Genomic DNA, 21,730 nt, shown 5'->3' with positions numbered 1-21,730 from the left:
ATAAAACCAATAAAAACCTCAAGACACCCATTTCCTTTTCTGCTTGAGAGAGCCCAGTCACTTTAAAGCCCGTCACTTCTGTGGTAAAATGTAATGAAAGGATCCGTTCTGCATCCTCGTCCTTTTAATATATCCGAAATTGTAATGCCCAGTTCCGAGGTTTTTGCCGAGTTCTGCAGTCCCAAACTTTACACGGGCATCCGCTCAGCGCCTGCCGTCGGGAAATGGGTTTATATCAGAATGGTCCTCCCAAACGGCAGGCGGCGCCCTTCCTACCCAGGAGCCTGTCTGTGTCGACCGTTACAGGAAGCCGTTGAAGCCGGCATGGCGAGTGAGAAATTTTGAAGAGTCCTTGCATCTCTGTACGAAGAGCTTCAAGCGACGGCCCCTGCAGGCCAGGCTTCCATTGCCCTTTGGCTTCTCTGCCTTGGAAACATGTAGGCCCGTATGAGCCTGAGGCGGCTTCTCGCCTCAAACAGGCGTTGCCACAAATCCCGCCCCCTCCGCTTTCATTGCCTTGACTCTTCCACTTCCTGCTCCGGGTCACGAGCTTCCGGGGAGCGGGAAGCCTCAAGAAGCGGCAACCCGCCTGCCGCGCGCCTCCGAGATGGACAAGTCGGCTCCTTTGACAGAGTACGCGGGGGGAGAGGAGCGGGGGAGGGGAGGCGAGAGGTGTTCTCTCTGCCTGGTGCGGCCGGTGCGCTTGCGCGGGCGCTTCGCGAAACCGGGGGGGGGGGGGAGGGAGCCTGCAGCGAGCGTGGGCTTTGTCCCCGTGCGCGTCCGTTGGCCGTTGGATGTGTGGGAGGGAGGGAAGGAGAGCCGTTAGCTGAGCCTCGCGCGCCAGCTAATAGGCGCTCGGAAGGTTGCCAGGCAACGGAGCGGCCTGCCCAGGCCAGCCCTCCTGTTTCCCACAGGGAACATGAGGGCAATATTGGGCAGCCTCCCTGAACTGCCCTTTGACATAAATACAGCCGTCCCCCTTCTGATAGCCTTGTTCTCCATGAAGCTGCCTAATCCCCTCTTGAGAGCTCTCCAAACTCATGGTCAACCACCACGTCCTGTGGCAGTGAGTCCCACAGTTCCACTTTTCATCCGTTCGCATATGCTCATTTGGTGGTTTTAAGGTGGGGCGCTTAGGAGGAGGGGCTCCCGCAAAGTCAGGTTATTAGAAACCCCACTAAACCTCCGTGGCTTACGACCCACCCCCCAATATCTTTTGGACTACTTCCTCCTGCATCATGGTGCTTGAAATGTTGGAAGCTTTCTCTGGCTGTCCTACTTTCTGAAGTGCTGCAGGTAGATGACCAGGCCATTTCAGTGGTGGCTCCTTGCCCTCCTTAAGGCAGGTTTGCCTGGCGGTCTTGTCGGTATCATTTGGGTGTCTGGCCAAATTATTTGTTTTACTCAACGTCAATTTGAGTTTTACTATCTGATTAGACTGTTGCTTTTAGTTTGTGTTATGTTTATGTTATGATGTTATGTGTTATGTTATGACCTCGTGTCTTTTGTAACCCACCCTGGTACCATACATTTAGGCTGAAGGAACTAAATAACCACATTCTGTCATGACACTTAAGCACACTTTACCCAAAGCAAACTCCCACCACCTATCCTTAACTTCACAGACTAAGTGAAATGGAGCCTCCTGGCCATCTGAGTATAAGATGCTGGAGGTGACTTGCTACCATTCTGTGTTGCAAGCTTCACAGAGACATTTGGCTGGCCATTGCTACGGTGCTGGACTAGAGGGAGAAGAGACACCACAAAATTAGTTGAAGTTAGAGAGGTGGGGTCTAAAACTCAAAAATTATTTTCCCATCCAAAAATTAGCCATTCCTTTGATAGGCAAAGTTTTTCCTTCCTTCAAATTGCTTTTCTTCCTCCCCACAATTTCCCATGTTCGCAGAGAGAAAAGGAAAAACATATTTTTTAATCAGTGTCACAAAACCATGTTGTATTCTTCACAGAACACATAATTAATTAATTACTGCAAGGTGCAGTGAAGCCCACAACCTAAAGATTGCTTTTTTTTTTAAAAAAAAAAGACTTTATCCATGAATTTGTCTATCACCATATTTTAGCCATTAAATGTAATTAGAAAATCCAGGTTTAGTGGATGTATGCCTCTGAATGCAAGATGATTCTGTGGAAAATAACAGTGAAAACCATCATCTTCATGCCCAGCTTGTGAGCCTCCAGAGGCATTCGATTGGCAGCTATTGGGAAAAGAATGCTAGTAAACTGTATAGGAAAAGTACCTTAGGTGAATACTGAGATTGGTGAATACTGATGGACCCCTAGATGTTCAAAGATGGCAGAAATTATCTAATGTGCAAGTAGAGTCTTTTCTTTTCAGCATCTGGTTATTATAATTAGCTGACTGATTATTATAATTGGCTGACTGCTAGAATTTTGCTGTTGAGGATATTTCTTTATTAGATGTAAAGTTTCAGATTTCACACATGCAGATGAGGTATTGTAGAACAATTTCGTTCAATTATTTTTGGAAGTGTCTCTTGTTTCAAATTATAATATGAAATTTTAGGTTCACTTTAAACTTTTATTATTTAGAAGTAATTAAAATAAAATAACGTTGTTGTTGAGTCGATTAGTCGTGTCCGACTCTTCGTGACCCCACGGACCAGAGCACACCAGGCACTCCTGTCTTCCACTGCCTCCCGCAGTTTAGTCAGACTCACGTTGGGAGCTTCAATAACATTAGATGTTTGTATTCTTTTCAGGGATGATTTTCAAAATATGCCTACTCCACAAGAAGCAACTCGTCCAGTTCGGAAGCAGAGTTCTAAAAAAAAAGTTTCTAGTATCCTTTTCCTTTGTTTTACTTAAAAGCATACTCATATGGTTTGTGAGCTAGACATTATCTCTTTAAATGATAATGTCTTTTTTATGTAAAGGGACCCCTGACCATTAGGTCCAGTCGTGACCGACTCTGGGGTTGTGGCGCTCATCTCGCTTTATTGGCCGAGGGAGCCGGCGTACAGCTTCCGGGTCATGTGGCCAGCATGACTAAGTTGCTTCTGACAAACCAGAGCAGCGCACGGAAACGCCGTTTACCTTCCCACCAGAGCGGTACCTATTTATCTACTCGCACTTTGACATGCTTTCGAACTGCTAGGTTGGCAGGAGCAGGGACCGAGCAACGGGAGCTCACCCCGTCGCAGGGATTCGAACCACCGACCTTCTGTTCAGCAAGTCCTAGGCTCGGTGGTTTAACCCACAGCGCTACCTGTGATGGAATTTGAAGGAATAATGACATAGACTGTTTACAAGAACTTATACTTTAAGATGGCCAGGGACACCTGCAAACTGAGGCAGAACTTTGAAGCTTATTTTCTTAGCTTGATTCTATTTTCTTAGTCCTTGCTTCTCTGGATGAAAGTTCAAGTGGCATGACAACAAGAGGACTGACAGTCCCCAGGACTCCAGGACTGGGGCGGATTTCACGCTCCTGTAAGATCTTTTATACCTATTGCCTTATTTGATGTACACTTTAGTACTTAAATTTACTATACTTCTAAGTGTTTACATCCACTATTTCTTTCACTCCTAAATAGTTAAAATTAATTAAAATAGCATTAAATACTAAGCATGATACTGGTTTTCTGTAAGAGGGTGAAGTTTTATTCACTATTTCATCTCTCTGCTGAGTTTCAGCAAGGGGCTACCCCACCCCTCGCCATGTCTTGCTCCTGTTCCTGTTTAAAAAAAAAATTAAAAACAGTTTTTCTCCAGTTACTCCACAGAGTCGGAGTTCCATGAATCAACTGAATATGTCTACCATCATGGGCACAGGAGGAAAATCTCCTTATCTTGTGCATACTCCTGGGCACCTTGGAAATGTGTCTATGGTAAGAACATGCAAAGTACAAATGAGCAGCATTGAGAGTCACCCATCATTGGGTACTTTTGCAACATTTAACAGCCAAATTCCAATTCTGCAGTTCTGAGTCTATGAAATCTTGTGCATGTTTCTTCAGAAGTAAGTCCCACTGTACTGAGTGTTCTCCCAAGTAGTGTACATAAAATTGCAGGTTAATATTTTTCTTTTTTGTCCTTTCTAAAGTGAGGTACCTGTGAAAATGTAACTAGAGTTCTAATCTAGAGAATCAAAAATAATATAGTTTGCTTAGGAGAGAAATGGTTATACTCTCCTAACAAATGTGTACTTGTTAAGGGTTTCAGCCATTCCTGGGAACGGAATTTTCATCCCACAACTTCCATTTTTCTTTCCCAATTGACACACTATATTCTGTGACTACTGAACATGCTCACTCTTCACTGGACTGGCCACCTTAGTTTGGTTTTTTAAGTTGTACTTTATCAAATCTTGGGACTCAGTCTAAACATGCTGTTACCTCCCTTTTATTTCTCAGTGCCCCTGTTTCAGCTCTGATCATCAGCATTCACTCATCTGAGTTTGCTATTAGGAGTGATGAGAAGAGCAGCTAAGATTGGTTATTTTAAGTTCTTAGATATACTTCAATGTGTCCAGAAACTAGAAAGACAGAAAATGTTCCCTGTTGCATCATTGTGACATCACTGGATTGTTGCTTTAGCTACTGTTATTGAGGCTACTGCTCCCTATTATGTGATTATGATATCAGAGGCTTGTAGCACTGGCTACTGCTCTTGGGCTAGTCTTTCACTGTCTCCCCTGCTGTCATATTGAACGCTGCAAAATCTAGTCAGTCTTTTAAGGTAAGAAGTTTTCAGCCCTCATGTAAATGAAAGGTGGGGATAATGATCTACTGCTACTGAAACTGGGTTCTCACCATCTTTCTTGATAATTTGCTGTCAATTTGTATGTCATAAAAACTTGCCTTGACAGCACACTTTTTAAGGATAATATGTAGTGTTTAGATGGGTAGAAGACTGAATGGCTAGAAGGAACTTTTCTCCCTCCTCTTACATCATTAGGAAATCTAGGAATGCATAGGAGAGTCATGTACCAGTAGGGTGCAGTTTTGTAAAACTCCATTGTTGGAGCAAGACACGAGATTACAGGTGATTCCTTTCTTTTAAGGAAAAAACAATCATCACCACCTACATTCAATCATCCCATCCCTATTTCAACCAGAGTACATTTTCATGGACACTGCAATATCTGCAATGGTGATTATTGTCTCTTTTGCTGTTGACTAAGTCTGCAATCGAAACTCTTGGTGTTGGCTGGCAGGGCTTAACAGAGCTGTCCTGGAGCTCTCCACTGGCAAGGAACTTGGCTGGTAGCAATTTCACCCAGTCACACACTTGGCAGGCGGAACAAGGAGCTCTTCAGTGGCAGAGTGATGCTGGCATCACTGCAGGCAAAGGCTGGTAGAGGCTGATGGGGCTGAGCTGAGTGTTGCTTCTACCCTGTCAGCACACGTAGTTCAATGCAAAGGGGGATTGGACTCCACCATAAGTAATAGATGGCTGACACTGAAATCTGAAATTGAAGGGAAATCCATATTAATCAACTTCAACCCCCTGTGTTGCAATAGGCCATCAATTTTGCTAGAACTACTTTCTGAAGAAAAATGTACATAAGCAATCACAATGTCAGACCATTGATACACAATGCAGTGATATTAATAGGCTTTTTATTCTGTGTATCCTATTGTGTGTTTTAGTTAGATGACAGTGACTGGACAACTTCACTCTCCCCTCAACATTCAATCATGTTCACAAATTTAGAGTACAGTGGTACAGAAGATATCACTAAGAGTGCTGTCCTGTTGAAGGAGGATGATCCTGGGGAAGCAGGTGAGAGCTCACTTTTTGCCTTTGCTATCTGTTATGGCATCAATGCCTGTTGTTAAATGCATAAGGTATCCTGTTGTAGGATAAGTAGCTGGTCTAGTTTTTCTTCATCCCATCCAAGGGATAGCTCAGCTGGTAGAACATGAGACTCTTAATCTCAGGGTCATGGGTTCAAGCCTCATGTTGGACAAAAGATTTCTGCATTGCAATGTGTTGGCCTAGAAGATAATCCTAGGGGTCCCTTCCAACTCTACAATTCCATGATTCTAAGTAGATCATAATCTTGGAAGAACCGTAACATGGCCGGGGACAGCCATAATAACTATTACGCTAACTGTCATATATAAAATAGGTACATCTTAGGAAGTTGGTTAAACCACATTGTACATTTCCACAGGCCTGATGTTGTTTTTGTACAATTGTTCTGGGTTTGTTTTTGGCGCATGATTTCAGAGTTGTAGTGCTCAGAATTTATTTAGCTACATTTCTTTTCCTGCGTCTAAATGTTTGACTTTCCCTCCTTTTAGTCAGAGACGGAGAACCTGTGACTCTCCAGGTGCTGCTATACTCCCAGCTCCCATCAGCCTCAACCAGCATAGTCAATGGTCAGGGATGATGGGAACTGAGGTTCCCCACCACTGCTTTAAGGAATGATTTGATTATGTCAGTTTCACCCCATCAGTACTTCCATTTTATTGTTCTAAAGAACATCTGCAAAGGAGAATGTGTTATCAAATGTGCTTTGAAACATTGTGCTTATTGTACAGCTATTTTAAAAATCTTCTTTTATAAATTTTAATATATGTACAAAACATAGGCACTATGAGTGTAAAAATATAATAAAGGTGAACTTGTTACAATCTAGACTTGTTCTAAAGTAGGTTATTCTAATTAACATGTTTCTTCTTCTAGCAACGAGGAGTATGTACTCTGATTTTCTACATTCCCTTTTAAAACACACTTCTACTACCATTTTTGAACTTGTAGATGAGTACGAAGATACTTGCAATAACCAGGTATATTGTTATGTCCCTTTATGTATTCGTTACTTGCTGAACCAAAATCATTTTCCCTCAGTGAATAAGCATAGAGTAGTACAGGCAATGTCACTGCTGTATATATGAAAAGAGGGTTACTGTTGAGAGTGCCTATAGTTCGTACAGAGAGCTCTCAAAAATAGCTTCTGTACAGATGCATTTTGTATAAAGCTACAAATTTACCAGTTTCATGTAATAGTTTGGGATTTGTAGCTGAAGATGAAGATTTGAACATCTTTAGCAATAAGCACATTGTATTAGTCCCTAACTACAACATTTGTTTAACTGCCTTTGATTGCATTAATCCCATTACCAGTGCATCTTCCATTCTTCCTCTCTACTTGTATTCTTCTTACTGTCAGCAGGAAATTACTTTGTTTTTACTTATGCTGTATAAAGCAGGGTCACCTACCCCATACCCGATAGTGTGGGGCAGGTATGGACATACCTACAATGGAACAAAAGGGAGCCTCAAGTGAGCCCCTGGTTGTTCCTTTGCAAGCAGGGCTTCCTGTCAGTGCCAATCAGCTGACAGAGAGTGCTGGGGGCACACCTTCAAAGGAGGTGGCAATCCCCTTTGAACTTTTTAGAGATGTAAGTCACCCATTGATTGGATCCAGTTCCGAACCTCTGTTGTAAAGCACTACACAAATTCCACTATACGAAGAATAAAATATTGTGGGAGAGAAGAAAAGATGGTATAACCCAACTGCTGGTTGTTTTTTTTAAAATACCAGGTAAACATTCTTCAAAAAATAGTGTACCGAGCTACTCCTGGGCAGCAGAAATTTTCAAAAACTGCCAGTGTGTTGTGGCTTCTCAAGCAAGAGATGGTAACTTGGAGACTATTATCCTCAATTTACAGGTAATTCTTCAGAAGGCCTGCTTGTGTTTTTTCCCCTTAATGCTTAAATTTACTTTGCAGTACAATCACACCTAATGTACATTTAACTTGTGTGATTTCAGCCATATGTGGTTGAAGGCTGACTGGCTAAAATTGCAGAAGTTAAATCCAAGCTAGACAGAGCTTAAAATCTCTTTTTGTGCCAAGTCTGCTCTTAGCCTTGCTTGAGGGAAAGAGGCCCACTCAGCATGCCAGGTTTGAGATGATCTCGCAATATCTCACAGGGCCATCCGAGTTCCTGCAAGATTTTGCATGAGTATCCTTAGACTTCCACAGCCGGCGTGCTGATCGAGGGGTTCTAGCTGGTGAACCAGCTGGAACTGAAAAAAGTCAGCCACCTGAGCCTCCAGTGATTAGCTTAGTTAAAGTGTGCTTGGCAGACATTAGCAAATCAATATAGGATGTGGCAGTTGAATGAATGACACAATGTCACTTACTTTGGAATATATCCAAATACAGTGGGTGATATAGTCATACTGGGAGTAGAGTCGTTGAAATCAATGGAGTTAAAGTCCATTGATTTCAGTGTCCCTACTCTGAGTATGGCTAACCTTGGCTATTGTCCAGTATATAAAAAAAAATATCTAACTGAACTATAACAGCATCCTCAATAGGAACTCTTTAAAATCCTCAGTAGAACTTTGAGCACATACAAGTTGTAAGGTACAAGGAGGGAGACCAGGATGGGGATATGGCAGGCGCACACAGACCTTGCAATTTCCTTATCACTGTATCTGTGCCAGTGGGGTGAAGGGGATATAGGGTCCTCAGACCCTCCTGGACATTGTGTATGAATTGTGCCCTATGGGTACTTGTGGATTTCAACGAGATATATGTAGCTAAGAAATAACGCGATGCTAATCCTCAGTATTGTTTTTTCTCTCTTTGCTTTAAATCCAGGGATAGGATACAGTCTGCTCTAGAAGAAGAAACCATGTTTGACCTTGCAGTAAGTTTTGTCACAGTCTTTTTCTACTAAGGAACAACTTACCCACATTGCTTTTTACCCTAGTATCGCATTGTTAAAAATATGTAATAGAGATAAAAACTACAGAACTAATAAAGCATATTGTATTCTTAGTTTCATAAAGCATAGTTGATGTGGATCAGCTTTAACAATATTTGTTCTTGGAGTGGGGGGGATCCTATTAAGCACCTGCACTGTTTAGCGATCAGTTAAGCATATAATTGTCAAATATGGTTAAAGTGTTCAAAGTGTTTCAAATAGAAAATAATTTTTGATCATGAATCATGCTTCAGTCATTTGAAGATAGGTTTTGTTCTTCCCTAGGCTATAAATGCTAGTGAAAAGACTGTTATAAACAGTCTGTTCCAGAGAGATTCATTGGTTCGACAAAGCCAGGTATGACACAAAGTAGGGATGTGGAACATGTTTTCTTACAAGCACTCCATTCCCTTGGGAGTAATCTGTCGGGGGGGGGCACATGCCAGTGGTGGTTAGGGCATCAGAAAAGGGCCCGCCCACTTTTCTCTCCTTCCCTCCTTGTTCAACAAGCCATCAAGGGAGAACACATCCCTCTTGCAAGAGGTCAGAACTGATTGTTTTGTTTTTAAAATATCTATATTTAAGATACATTTACAGTGCTACCTTGGTTCTAGAACATAATCAGTTTCAGAAATCTGTTCGACTTCCGAAAGGTTTGAAAACCAAGGCACAGCTTCCAATTGGCGCAGACACCCTGGAAACAATAGCAGACAGCCACATTGGATATTCAGCTTCCGAAAAACATTCGGGAGCCAAAATGTTCGAGTACCAAGATGTTCAAGTACCAAGATTCCACTGCACTTAGGAGCAAGTCTCCTTAACACCAGTGGGATACTTCCCATATGTGTTGCAAGGAAACTTTTTATTGCTCTTCATAAGGCTTGAAAGGGCAGCATTTGATAGAGGTTGCAATCCTATGACTATATCTTTGGGAGTAAATGCCATAGAATTTAGAGGACCCTTCACAGTGTTGGTCTGATGCATCTTTGTCCACCCCATAATCAAAGTGGAAATTGGGGGAAGGTCTTGTTTTACATTATTGTTAAGTTTAGTTTTATTTTCAGTTGGTGGTAGACTGGCTAGAGAGCATTGCCAAGGATGAAGTTGGAGACTTCTCTGATAATATTGAATTTTATGCAAAGTCTGTATATTGGTAAGTTATTGACCAACTACTGATCACTCTTGATATGTGCATGCTGTTGGTTCTCTATACCATATTCTACATAAACATCTCAAGCAATTGATTCAAGAAATTTATTTGGTTTTGTGTTTTTTTACAATTATTACATGACACAATTCCTGTTCTTTAAGTATGAGAGACATGGAAATACTGCATTTTTTTGCTATATCAGTGTTGTGATGATTCCTAAAAAGCATGTTGAATAAATTTTATGTAAAATTGTTATTTATATTGGGCTTTAATTTATTTTAAATATGGTAGGTATTAACAAATCTATTAAACTCATAAAAGGTTTATAAAAATTACGCTTTACATTATTGCTGTGCATTATTCTTACACCACAGAATTGCTAAAGACAGATCTGCTGAAATACTGCATCAACTTTCACCAGCTGTAATTTAAAAAGTTCAGTTAAGGGTTTTTTTAAAAAAAATCAGGACTAATTAACTAAATATAATTTGTTAAAGAACCTTAATGCATTATAGTGTTGACAATAGAATATTTTACTTTAGTATGTATTGCTGTTGAAGTAATGATATGCCTTGTGTTTTCAGGGAGAATACTCTGCACATCTTGAAGCAGCGACAATTAAACACTTTCTCTGGGAGCTCAAGGCCACTAGTGACTGAATTAGTAAGTGCAGTTTACTAATTCCAGACCTTAAATCAGGGATGGGGAATCTTTTTAGATCCTTGATTATTATCAGGGTCTGCCTTGTTGGCCATATTTGCTTTGCAAGTTCCCCCTGCCCCAGTCCCTGATCTCAGATTTAAAAGGGGAGCAGGATGAGATTCCAAGTCTCCCCACAACTCCCTTTTAAGCTTCCAAGATCAAGGAGAAGCAGAGAGTCTTGTAAAAGACATTGAGAGAGCCCCTGCACTTCTGTTTGAGTCTTTGGCTATCTTCAGGCCTTTCCAAAAACCTATTTGAAGTAGCTTGCGAGTGAGAGCTGCTTCAAATGGTGGTTTTGCACAGGAATCTCCATTCCACTGATAAGCATGGATTAAATCCTGCTCTCTTAGCTGTGCAATGGAGGATCTTGCAGGCAATGCAGGATTAAATCCTGTCCTCCTGCCCATCAGTAATGACAGCAGATGTGCGGTTGGGCTTGGTTTGGAGGAAATGGTCTTGTGGGCCAAAGTAGACCCCCTAGTGGGCCAGGATTGGCCCACATGCCAGAGGTTCCTCTCCCCTACCTTAATTGAACAATTAGCAGTTTTCTCTGTTGATGAAAATTCATCAGTATTCAGGGTAGATATTTTTAAACTGGAGATACACTGCCCTACTTTATCAAACTATGGTCCACCCTATGTCTCCTCATATGAGATTTTACTGTGCAACTATTTTATGCAGAGTTAGGCAATTAATTAATAGAACCAAAACAAGAGTAGATATACTCTGGCTGATAACCCAGAAATGTAACAAGTCAAGGTAGCCTATAATGTTTTAATACAAATCTATGCATCTGATGAAATGTACTAGCTCACGAAAGCTTACGCCATAGTAAATGTAGCGGTCTTTGTTGTTTTTGCTGGCAGAGACTAACACTGTTGTCCCTCTGGAAATGGGAAACAGAACAGCCTCCAACAGGAACCTCCTGTCCTTTTCAATGACTTAGCTTAAAAGCAATATGCAGGGAGAAATGTGCTTTTGCAATTCAAAAGAATCAGTGCAGTTTTTCTATTTAGGACCCAGATGCTCCGATAAGGCAGAAAATGCCACTTGATGATTTGGATCGGGAAGATGATGCACGGTTACTTAAGTTCCTTTTCACTCTCATTAGAGCTGGAATGACGGATGAGGTAAAAGAAATGTATTTCCATTTACTTAAAGGGGTGGGGAACAGGTGTGTGTAAGTCATTGGGTACACATGCATGCACATGCACACATATAGTTTATAAATGCTTGCATGCATCTAGCAGAACCTCTGCAGAATGGGCATATTTGTACATAGATCTTTGGTCCATAAAATGCTATTAGGTACCATAAACTACATAAATGAGAAAATAAGTATGGATTATGTTATTAAGTTTGAGAATAGAATCACAAACAAAAGTTGCAAAAAAGACTTAATTATCTATCTTCACATGCTTGTTTGCTTGAATGCTGAAATTGACTTCACAAAGTTCTACAAACACACCCACATATATGTGTGTGTGTGCACGCTCTTTTATAAGAAAAGCCATAGAACTTGAGTTCCCCACATCACCCTTCATACATGAAGGAAGGAGACTGAAAGTTTCTGGTTTTAACTTCAAGTTGATCTCAGTTTCCTATTGGTGGCTGTGGCAAGGTGTACGATCGGCAGTGGCTGTGGCAAGTGGTTGGGCAGGCAGGTGTGCGATTGGTGGAACTAACCTCCCCCACCCCCCAAAAAAGCTAAACAACTTAATTTTGGGTTAAAACAAAATAGGGGTTTCCTTATACATTGGGGTGTCTTATACATGGGAAAATACGGTAAATGTGTTTCTCTCAAAACTCGCCCACTCCCTTTGCTTACTTTATAGGCCCAACGATTGTGCAAAAGATGTGGACAGGCTTGGAGAGCTGCAACACTTGAAGGGTGGAAGCTGTACCATGATCCTAATGTGAACGGAGGTACTTAAATGAGACACACAAAAACTGGAAAAAAGATGCATGGCCCTGTGTGCACATTTGTTCATTTTACCTGTCTTTTCAAAGATTTATTCTGGAACCATCTGAAGATGCACACCATCAAATTTAGTGAAAATTTGATGAAGTGGTTAGGGTCCATCTAGCAAAAAGAGGATAGGATAAGCTTGTAAAGTCTTAGCTATAATCCCTGCCTAGGTATTTTCTTTGGAATAAGGGTCCAGATTGGATTGAATATGCATAACAGCAGGTAGATCTTGATATCCAGGAACAGGCTACGTTCAGACTTCTAAATCATTGTTTGGAGGAGCTATAACGGGTAGGCAACCTAAGGCCCAGGGGCCAGATCCGGCCCAATCACCTAAATCCGGCCCACAGATGGTCCGAGAATCAGCATGTTTTTACATGAGTAGAATGTGTCCTTTTATTTAAAATGCATCTATGGGTTATTTGTGGGGCATAGAAATTTGTTCATTGTTGTTTTTCAAAATATAGTCTCCAATTGCTTGGGAAAAACTCTGGAGAGGTGGGGACTTTCTGTCTTGGCAACTGATCTATGGGAAGAAGACCTACCGGGGATGAGCTGCTGTGCTTATTAGTCGATACACTGCCAAGTCTGTGCAGATTGTGCTCTTGCTAAGAAACGAGTTAACTCCCAACTTGAACTGCTGGCTTGCTCTTGTCACCAGCTGAAAGGCTTGAGGACCCTGCAGTAAATTGTCTAATAGAGCCCATGCACGATTCATTACCAGCGTTCCTTCTCTATCGGCATTCTCTTTAAATGTACCCTTTGTTCTTACTTGAACGTAGCTGTAGTAAGATAGTGAGACTGCTTTGCTTATCAGATTAGATAGCCTTCAGCATCTTGATTGCTCTTTGAGGAAAGTTTCAGAAAAACTGAAAGTGGATCTTTTGCTGGACAGTACAGTTCTCCTAAGTTGCTGAATTAACCACATATAAAATTATTCTCTACACATAGGAACAGAGCTGGAACCTGTAGAAGGGAATCCATACAGATGTATTTGGAAACTAAGCTGCTGGAGACTGGCAGAAAAGGTAAGAAGCATGTAGTTGTAATAGATTCTGCTTAAGGATTTTTTTTCTGTCATTGACTTTCAGTAGATATTGGATTGTATCCAACAGTGTCTCTCAGCTGAACAGAAAGGAAAGCAATTTTCAGCTATTCCCTCTGCAGTTGCCCACATCTCCCTAAAACTGTTCTGGATGTTACCGCAACCCTCTGCAGCAGATCTGGGCAGTTTTGTGGCAGCTGAAGGATGAATAACTGAAAATTGCTTCCTATTCTATATCATTGGTGGAAGTCTTACTGTTGCTGGATATAATCTATTGCCACTAAATTTCTAACCATATCATTAGCTTGGCTTAAAGAGACCTGAAGGTAAATAGTATTTTATGCAATAGCTAATCAATTGATATTAATAGAAATTGTTAATTTATTAACAAATAAGGAACTGGAGATGGAGTGGTAGTCAATGCTAGTCCTACTCGGAGTAGACCTATTGAAGTTAATGGTTCCTGTATTAGGTGCTGAATTAAGTATACTGGTGGTGGCTTATGTATTTGATTAACTAACTAATGCTATATTACTAACTGTTCTCTGAATCTTTCAGAAGATACTGAGTATCATGATTGAGTTAATTAGTGTTTAGTACATTTCTTAAATAGCTATAAACAAAAGATAATGATCACAAATAAATATTTTTGAACAATTTTAGGAACAGTTTGACAAATACGAGAGAGCAATCTATGCAGCACTCAGTGGAAACCTCAAACAGGTATGATATATATTAATAAAATAACATCTTGTTGTGACAGCTTAGCAGAATAGACGGAGAATGGCCAACACATAGGCTGCTGTGACTGGGAAACTCTAAAAAGTATAGTGTGCTTTTGGGTCTTTCAGGGCTTCACAAATAGGGTAGATTCCTTCCTTTTACACCAGAAGATGGTGCTTGGAATTTACTACAGCTAAGTTTGTGCTTGCTTGCAGTAGCAGGCAAACAAGCTAGTCTAGCCTTTATTTGTACTCAAAAACTCTTAACATTTTAATGGCATTTTGAATACAGTTCTCTTGGATTTCCTATTAATCTTAGCATTATTAATGATTTCATATAGAGATAAATAACATAAGTTGGGACTAGCACACGTGCATTGCGATATGACAAGCTTCTTGGCATGCAGCTGGTTTCTGTCATAATAAGCAGTGGCTTACATTGAAATCTGAATGCATCCAGGCTAGCTCACATCTTTTGTTAATACAGTCATACCTCGGGCTAAATATGCTTCGAGTTGAGTGCGTTCGAGTTGTGCTCCTCGGCAACCCGGACGTAACGGAGCGCGTTATTTGTGGGTTTCGCCGTTTGCACATGTGCAGGCACTCAAAATGACGTCATGCGCAGAAGCAGTGAAAAGCGACGTGCGCAGGCGTGCCATCGCTTAGTTACGTTTACCTCTAGATGCGAACGGGGCTCAGGAACAGATCCCATTGGTATCTAGAGGTACCACTGTATACTTATTCCAGAACTCTTAATTTTGGCTCTCTATTTTCCTTTGCAAACCTAAAGCTTCTTCCAGTTTGTGACACCTGGGAAGATACAGTTTGGGCACATTTCAGGATCATGGTGGACACACTTGTCGAACAGGAAATCCGTTCATCGGTGATGACCACAGAGGAGACAGAAGACCTCCCCAGAGAGTATTTAGAAACAAAGTAAGTTATTATTTGTTACTTAATTAGCCATTATGTAATATTTGATTAATTGCCGCTTCACTTACGTGTTTGAATGTATTTTTTTCCCTTTATATTTTGAAGCTGGACTTTAGAAAAGGTGTTTGAAGAACTTCAAGCAACAGATAAAAAGGTAATGTTGAACATTAATCAGGAGAAAACCTTTTTTCTTTTATTGTTCACTACTACAAGGCAGTCCTGTATATGTTTACTCAGGAGTAAATTCCTCTGTCTTCAGTGGGGCTTTATGGGAGTGCAGTCTTAATCCTAAAACATAAACCTAAATAGTTAGCCCAAAAGTCTGCAGGCAGTTCTGTACTATGAAAGTTACCTAGGTCTCAGGAAAGTGTTTCCCTAGTAATCTTACCTTTTTTGGCTATCGCTTGTTGATCATGCATATTGGATGTACCTGAACCTCAGAATACAGGCAATTCCTTGTTTGCGTGGAGTTTGTGTTCTGGGACATTGCGCTTGTCAGCAGTTGTGCATAAGCCTGTCCCACCCCACTCCAGTGCCAAAACCAGTGCGCACATCACAGTCACTCGTCAATCAGATGTGCACAAAATGGTTGCCTCCTGTATATCCATTCTGGATGAAAATAAGAACTTAATGTTCATATTTTCTAAAAATAGGATGATGGTTATTTCAGCAACTTACCAATAGGTCATCTTCTCCCTGCTTTTCTTTTTTATTCTGTGTTGGTTTGTTTTTTTACTTTTGTTTTGTATTTATTTCTTCTCTATTTTACCTTGTTTTTATTTAAAATGGAGGTGAATAAAATAAAGATTTAACCATGTGTTCTGCAAAGAAGTACTTCCTCTTTTGTTTTCTGAATCTTTATGGATATATGGTGTGTCTTCACAAATTATAAACTGCTTTTCAGAGAGTTTTGGAAGAGCATCAAGAACATTATCATGTGATTCAGAAGTTCATTATCCTGGGAGATGTGGATGGTAAGTTTGCTTTGAGTGTTTTTTCCAGCAATAATTGAACTTTCACTAATTTTGTGTTATGCTGTGCCTCAATGGCAGCTGTTTTATGATTAGTGCCCACATCACTTTCTTGAAATTTAAGATGTGCCTGCAGGTCCAAAAAGGGTGGTGACCCCTGATTTACACTATCCATTTAAAGCAAAGCACAGCAAGCCCCCTCCCCAATATCTGTTTATTAGTGGTAAGGTGAACTGAAACTTGTTATTTTCTCAGGTTTGATGGAAGAATTTAACAAATGGCTCTCCAAAGACAGAAATGTGCTCCCAGGACACCTGCTTCGGTTCATGACACATCTCATTTTATTTTTCCGCACTTTGGGACTACAGACTAAAGTAAGTTCTTGTAATGGTGCCTGGAATATAGGAAAGAACTGGTAGTTCCTCTCCTTTCACTTGTGCAACCTAATCATTCTTTTTCTCCAGCTACCAAGCTAGGTTTAAGAGCTTGATGGGAAGGGAAACAGACCAGAGCAACACAACAAAGAGAAAACTTTTTGCTAGTGATTCTTTAGTGGCTTCTTCCCCTCCCCATTTTGCTAGTAGTAAAAAGAAGCATGCCATATTCGGCATGTAATGCTAGTTTAATTAAAAATAGTAGTCTGAGAACTGTTTCAACAGAAAGCACCTATACATTGCAATTGATATTTGACTATAAAGCACTTATGGGGAACTGTATTGAGCTGGCAGGCTACTTAGACAGGTGAATGAGGTTGCTCATCTGACATTAGGTGAAACATTACGCTTTGCAAAAATTCTTTGCATGGATCAGCTGCACGCATCAGCTCTGATCAGGAGCTCACAATCCCAGCAGGCTAACATTTGGCTCTGGATTTAAAGTCCTGGGTGCAAACCCCTACTTGCAGCAGGGATCAGTTCCACTTAGGAGAGCCAGTCCCAGGGGGGGCTTGCATTTGACACCAAATGCAAGCCCCCACTTGCAGAGGAACAATCAGGAGTGCACTTGAAGGCTCCACATTGTTTCTTTGTAGCCATGGCTTCCCCTGCTCTACATCTGATGATATGTCAAACATAGAGGGGGATGACCTCATGGGCCAAGTTGGCCTTTGGGCAGGAGATTCCCCATGCATGCTATTAAGAATAATTTGCAATATGTATTTTTCCACCATAATTTAATTTGTCAGTTGTTTTTGTCTAGTTAAATGGTTTCCTTTCAAGTAAAGTTTGGGCTAAGCAAGAAACCCATAACGTTTTGTGTAGATATAGAATAATGAAGGAATGGTAAAAAATATGTATTTCTATGTAAGCAAACAATACCTGTACCTCTACAGCGGGAGTAACCTGCTGATTAAGGGAAAATCAGGTCCTGTTGTACAAGTAAATATCCATAAAAGAACTAAAGCCTTTCTTGTCTGTGAGTTAACGTCAGTATCCTCATAGTCTTCATTTTCTGTCTATCCCTGAAACGTGCAAGGTTACTATAACAAAACTCCAGTTGTAATGTAACAAATTTCCAGTTTTCGCTGATGCTGCAAAGCTATTCTCCTTCCCAGAGGTATTAATATGGAATGACTGATAATTAAATATCACACGATAAAAATAGTGTCACCTGTTATGGAATGCCTGACATCTGACAATGCTCAACTGTAACTCATTTGGTTCCAATCTAGACTCAGTCATTTGTCTTAAAGAGACCTGGATGAAACTAGCGATTTTCAGATAGTATAGAAAGGTGTAACAGTGACTTGGAAATTTAATTGACATTCTTAAGTAATGTTATTAAACCTAGTAACTTTTTCCATTAAGGAGGAAGTATCGGTGGACGTTTTGAAAACTTACATTCAGGTAAGTCTTTAGATGCAATATATCATCTACAATAAGCTCTAAAATTACTAGAACAGTTTTCATTTCTTAAAATGGAAACACAAATAGCAAACCATTTGCTGAAATATTTTGGCTATTTTTAACACACCTTCACAAGGATGACCATTGTTTATACAAATAGCTTATGGATTGTCTTCGTTACTGCAGAGTGTCATTAGAATAACTGCTGAAAGAAAAAAAAGCATTATCAGTTTTTAAAAACATGTAGAGATAAATTATTCTGATTTTCTCTCGTGTGCACAAATGAAATATAAATTGGGCAATGCAATAAAACAAATTTCTTTTTAAATTTATTTTTATGCTGCAGTGGTTAATATGTGAGAAGCACACAGATCTTATAGCATTTTATGTCAGCCACTTGCCTCAGGATGTAGCTATTGCTCAGTATGCTGCATTCTTGGAAGATGTCACGGAGACAGAACAACGTCACCATTGCCTAGAGTTAGCAAAGGAGGCAGGTAAGAAATTTTGTGAATGATTTATTTGGGAGTGGTATTCTCTTTTCCTGGGGAACATTTAATTACATCTTCTAAGTGGGCAAGTATTATTAAGCAGCTATGTCCAAGTTGCAGTATTTCAGTCGTCGTATAAACTACCAATTGTATTCAACTAACTTTTAGTCTAGGTACACAAAATGAAATTAATACACCTAAGTTAGTCACGGGTCCACTCTGAGTAATAGTTAGTTGAATACAAAACTATTAATAATTTTAAATTTGTTCAGCATTGGATCTAGTTTTGAAGCACCCATAAACTTGTTTTACTTTTTTAAAGAGAGACTCTGCCCTGCTATGAAATTCTCACCACCATTTTCTACAACCCTTTGTTCTTGAAAAATATCAATCTAACCGAACTGAGCATATTTATCAATATTGCTGATGTATCCTTATTGGTACTCCTGCTCAGTGGATGTGCCCTTCTTTTTTCTTTTCGTGACATTTATTTAAAACCAAAATTTCCTCCTATAAATTCCTCCTCTTTCCTCATATCTAACTCTTGTATATTTTTCTATTTAAAGGTCTGGAAGTAGCAACTATCACTAAAACGGTTGTTGAAAATATTCGCAAGAAAGATGCTGGCGAGTTCACTCATCATGATCTTGCGATAGATACAGGCACAACAGAGGTGAACAGTGGTGCTAACTGTGTTTCTTAACACTTTTTCCCCAAATAGAGAAGACGGGGGGGGGGGGGGAATCAGCAGCTGTGGAAGGGATACTCATAATTCTAAAATAAATTGTATCCCTTGTATTCTGTTGACCGCAGTATGTGCCAAGTACTGCTCATAGTATTAGTATTGACATGGATTCAGACCAAAGCTATGGTAAAAGGGGAGAGTTGGGATTATTTTCTCATGTTGCAATTCTTGAGTGTTTAATTGTAATTTATGCTGTCCACCAAAATACACATTTGTATGGCTTTTCACCAGTACTTAAACATTATTTGTGCCAAGATTACGGATGAATAACTCAAATTTTATGTTCCAAATGAATTGTGGATGAGGCTGGCTAATAGTGAACTGCTAATTTTTCAAATACTTCCACTGTTTGAAAGTAAAGATTTTGATAGGCATCCATGGAAAAGTTACTATGAAAGTAACTTTATATTAGATTTTATATTGTGAAATCTGTGGCTACCACCCAGAGAGGTACTTTGGACATACCATGGAGTGTTTGAAAGTCAAACAAAGCTTTTTCTTGGAACAGTAATACTCATGCCTTAGTCACAAATTGTTCTTCAAACACAGAAGATTTAAATGCATTTTGTCGCAGTGATGGAAATCTGCTGTTAGAGAAGCATAGGTCTAGTGCTCTGCTTGCCATGCTAAGCTAGTCATGTAGTTTTCTAGATTGTGACCACTGTCTTTAATTTGTTTTGTATCCTCAAAAGCTGACTAGTAAATTTGTTTAAAATATATACTGAATAGAGATCTTTTTTTTCTAGGAAGATCAGCTGAAGATTGATGTAATTGACTGGCTGGTATTCAATCCTGCTCAGAGGGCTGAAGCACTTAAACAAAGCAATGCTATAATGAGGAAATTCTTAGGTACTACAATATTAGCCATCAGTTTGAAACTAGAGAAAATATTAAGGAAGTATGATGAATCTGAAAATGACTTACTGATGCTCTTTAAATACAGCATCAAAGAAACATGAAGCAGCCAAGGATGTGTTTTTAAAGATTCCACAAGACTCTATAGCAGAAATATACAATCAATGGGAAGAGCAAGGAATGGATAGTCCACTTCCAGCTGAAGATGACAACGCTATTAGAGAGCATTTATGTATTAGAGCTTACCTGGTAAGACTATGATCTAGGTCCCAAAAAGAGGTACCTAGAAGACCTGCCTTCTAATCAGATATGTTGAGTGTGGGCTAACCTTACTCAGACATGAGAGGAATGCACTCTATTCAAGCATATGGACCCATTTTTTTAAAAAAACAAACTAATATTCTAGAGCCGGGCCCCATCTTCTCTAAATCAGTGGTCTTCAAATGCATATTTAATAGTAGTCTGTCAAGGATCAGCATGTCAACAAACCCACTACTATGTCTACCTGTGTACACTTACCTACATGAAAATGACTAAACATTTCCAACTCAATTTAGGAAGCCCACGAAGCCTTCAATGAATGGTTTAAACACATGAACTCGGTGCCACAGAAGCCTGGTCAGCTTTTACAAGCAAGTTTCACTGAAGAAGTTGCCTATGAACTTAAAGAGAAGAAATATGAGGTAAATAGAAAGGAAAAGTAAAATTCATCCATCCATCTTGCCAATTGGCTAACCCTGTGCTAGTAAGATCACATATGTGATGCCCTCCAGATGTTGGATGACAACTCATATCAACCTTGAATGATCGGCTGTGCCAGCTAGGACTTAGGGTAGTTGTCTAATTGAACTGGATAGACCTAGTTCATAATATCATTAACAAGCGGGTAAGACAAAACTCTGGGTTCCACTTCATTGGCAAGTTTAACTGCAAGTTGACACTTCAGTTAATTAACCAGCAATCTGCTGCTCTTTTGCAGAAGAGAGGCAAACTGTTAAAATTGTGCAGTGTAGTAGAATGTCAGCTGCACCACTTACTCTGTCTGGAACAACCTGTGCTGTAACACTCCCTCTGAGCTTATTCTTAAATTAATGGAAAAGCATGCAATACAGTACATTGTGGTGAAGAAACAATGTGTGTTATGAAGATTTGAAAGATTCACTTGGACTTTTCTTTTTCAGATGGACTATGGTATTTGGAAAGGTCTCCTAGATGCCCTTACAGCTGATGTGAAAGAAAAAATGTACAATGTCTTACTGTTTGTTGATGGAGGATGGATGGTTGATGTCAGAGAGGTAGTACATACATATTTACTTTAAATATGTGAAGCTGACCCTACACAGTAATTGGCTAGCAGTATTGCTTCCCAGGCTAACATGCTGCAGTGCTGTTGCTTAGTTTTCGTTTACCTATGGATTGATTGCTGATTTAGTAATGCTTGTTCCGTGGAAAACCTAGGAATATTTAACATTTATTTAAGAAATAACTGCAAGATGACAACTATGGTTTTAAAAAGCTAATACTTTACTCAAACTGTAAATTTGACTTATTGCAGTATCTTCTAATTTGGCTAGTTTTTGGAGGTCAGCATCC

General features: G+C 40.0%; 1 protein-coding gene and 2 long non-coding RNA genes across 13 annotated transcripts in view; 1 reads left to right on the top strand and 2 right to left on the bottom strand.

Moving 5' to 3' along the window:
- Nucleotides 1–509: 509 nt before the first annotated feature.
- Nucleotides 510–21,730, top strand: part of NUP107 (nucleoporin 107) — a 22,900-nt gene continuing 1,679 nt past the window's right edge. The window contains exons 1-26 of one of the 4 annotated variants that reach the window (XM_083463421.1): nt 510–633; nt 2,742–2,821; nt 3,379–3,471; nt 3,754–3,869; nt 5,634–5,766; nt 6,676–6,779; nt 7,538–7,665; nt 8,605–8,653; nt 8,996–9,067; nt 9,775–9,863; nt 10,445–10,523; nt 11,579–11,692; nt 12,398–12,488; nt 13,483–13,559; nt 14,240–14,299; nt 15,089–15,234; nt 15,337–15,385; nt 16,136–16,205; nt 16,458–16,576; nt 18,008–18,046; nt 18,393–18,543; nt 19,104–19,210; nt 20,029–20,131; nt 20,226–20,386; nt 20,695–20,820; nt 21,319–21,432. In XM_083463421.1, the coding sequence (XP_083319547.1) occupies nt 608–633; nt 2,742–2,821; nt 3,379–3,471; nt 3,754–3,869; nt 5,634–5,766; nt 6,676–6,779; nt 7,538–7,665; nt 8,605–8,653; nt 8,996–9,067; nt 9,775–9,863; nt 10,445–10,523; nt 11,579–11,692; nt 12,398–12,488; nt 13,483–13,559; nt 14,240–14,299; nt 15,089–15,234; nt 15,337–15,385; nt 16,136–16,205; nt 16,458–16,576; nt 18,008–18,046; nt 18,393–18,543; nt 19,104–19,210; nt 20,029–20,131; nt 20,226–20,386; nt 20,695–20,820; nt 21,319–21,432 (2,496 nt within the window). In that variant the 5' untranslated portion in view covers nt 510–607. Of the gene's footprint in view, nt 634–805; nt 1,067–2,345; nt 2,474–2,741; nt 2,822–3,378; nt 3,472–3,753; nt 3,870–4,612; nt 4,720–5,633; nt 5,767–6,675; nt 6,780–7,537; nt 7,666–8,604; nt 8,654–8,995; nt 9,068–9,774; nt 9,864–10,444; nt 10,524–11,578; nt 11,693–12,397; nt 12,489–13,482; nt 13,560–14,239; nt 14,300–15,088; nt 15,235–15,336; nt 15,386–16,135; nt 16,206–16,457; nt 16,577–18,007; nt 18,047–18,392; nt 18,544–19,103; nt 19,211–20,028; nt 20,132–20,225; nt 20,387–20,694; nt 20,821–21,318; nt 21,433–21,730 lie in introns of those variants that run through there. The other 3 variants (XM_083463422.1, XM_083463423.1, XM_083463424.1) reach the window with 3 other exon arrangements.
- On the bottom strand, nt 5,020–9,452 carry LOC310687987. Its single transcript, XR_014516714.1, has 2 exons — nt 9,314–9,452; nt 5,020–5,449 (listed from the first exon to the last, which is right to left on the bottom strand). It is a non-coding gene; the product is annotated as an uncharacterized lncRNA (long non-coding RNA).
- The window catches only part of LOC310687924, a 9,441-nt gene continuing 4,516 nt past the window's right edge, over nt 16,806–21,730 (bottom strand). For 3 of the 8 annotated variants that reach the window (XR_014516631.1, XR_014516633.1, XR_014516636.1), the window contains exons 2-5: nt 21,547–21,591; nt 20,657–20,799; nt 18,448–18,521; nt 16,806–18,248 (exon numbers count right to left, since the gene is read on the bottom strand). This is a non-coding gene — a long non-coding RNA (uncharacterized lncRNA). Of the gene's footprint in view, nt 18,249–18,447; nt 18,522–20,656; nt 20,800–21,476; nt 21,592–21,730 lie in introns of those variants that run through there. The other 5 variants (XR_014516630.1, XR_014516632.1, XR_014516634.1 and 2 more) reach the window with 3 other exon arrangements.

The sequence above is a fragment of the Podarcis liolepis genome (genome assembly GCF_965112155.1).
Source record: "Podarcis liolepis genome assembly, chromosome: 10".
Taxonomy (NCBI): Eukaryota; Metazoa; Chordata; class Lepidosauria; order Squamata; family Lacertidae; genus Podarcis; species Podarcis liolepis.
This window is presented reverse-complemented; position numbering and strand designations above follow the sequence as displayed.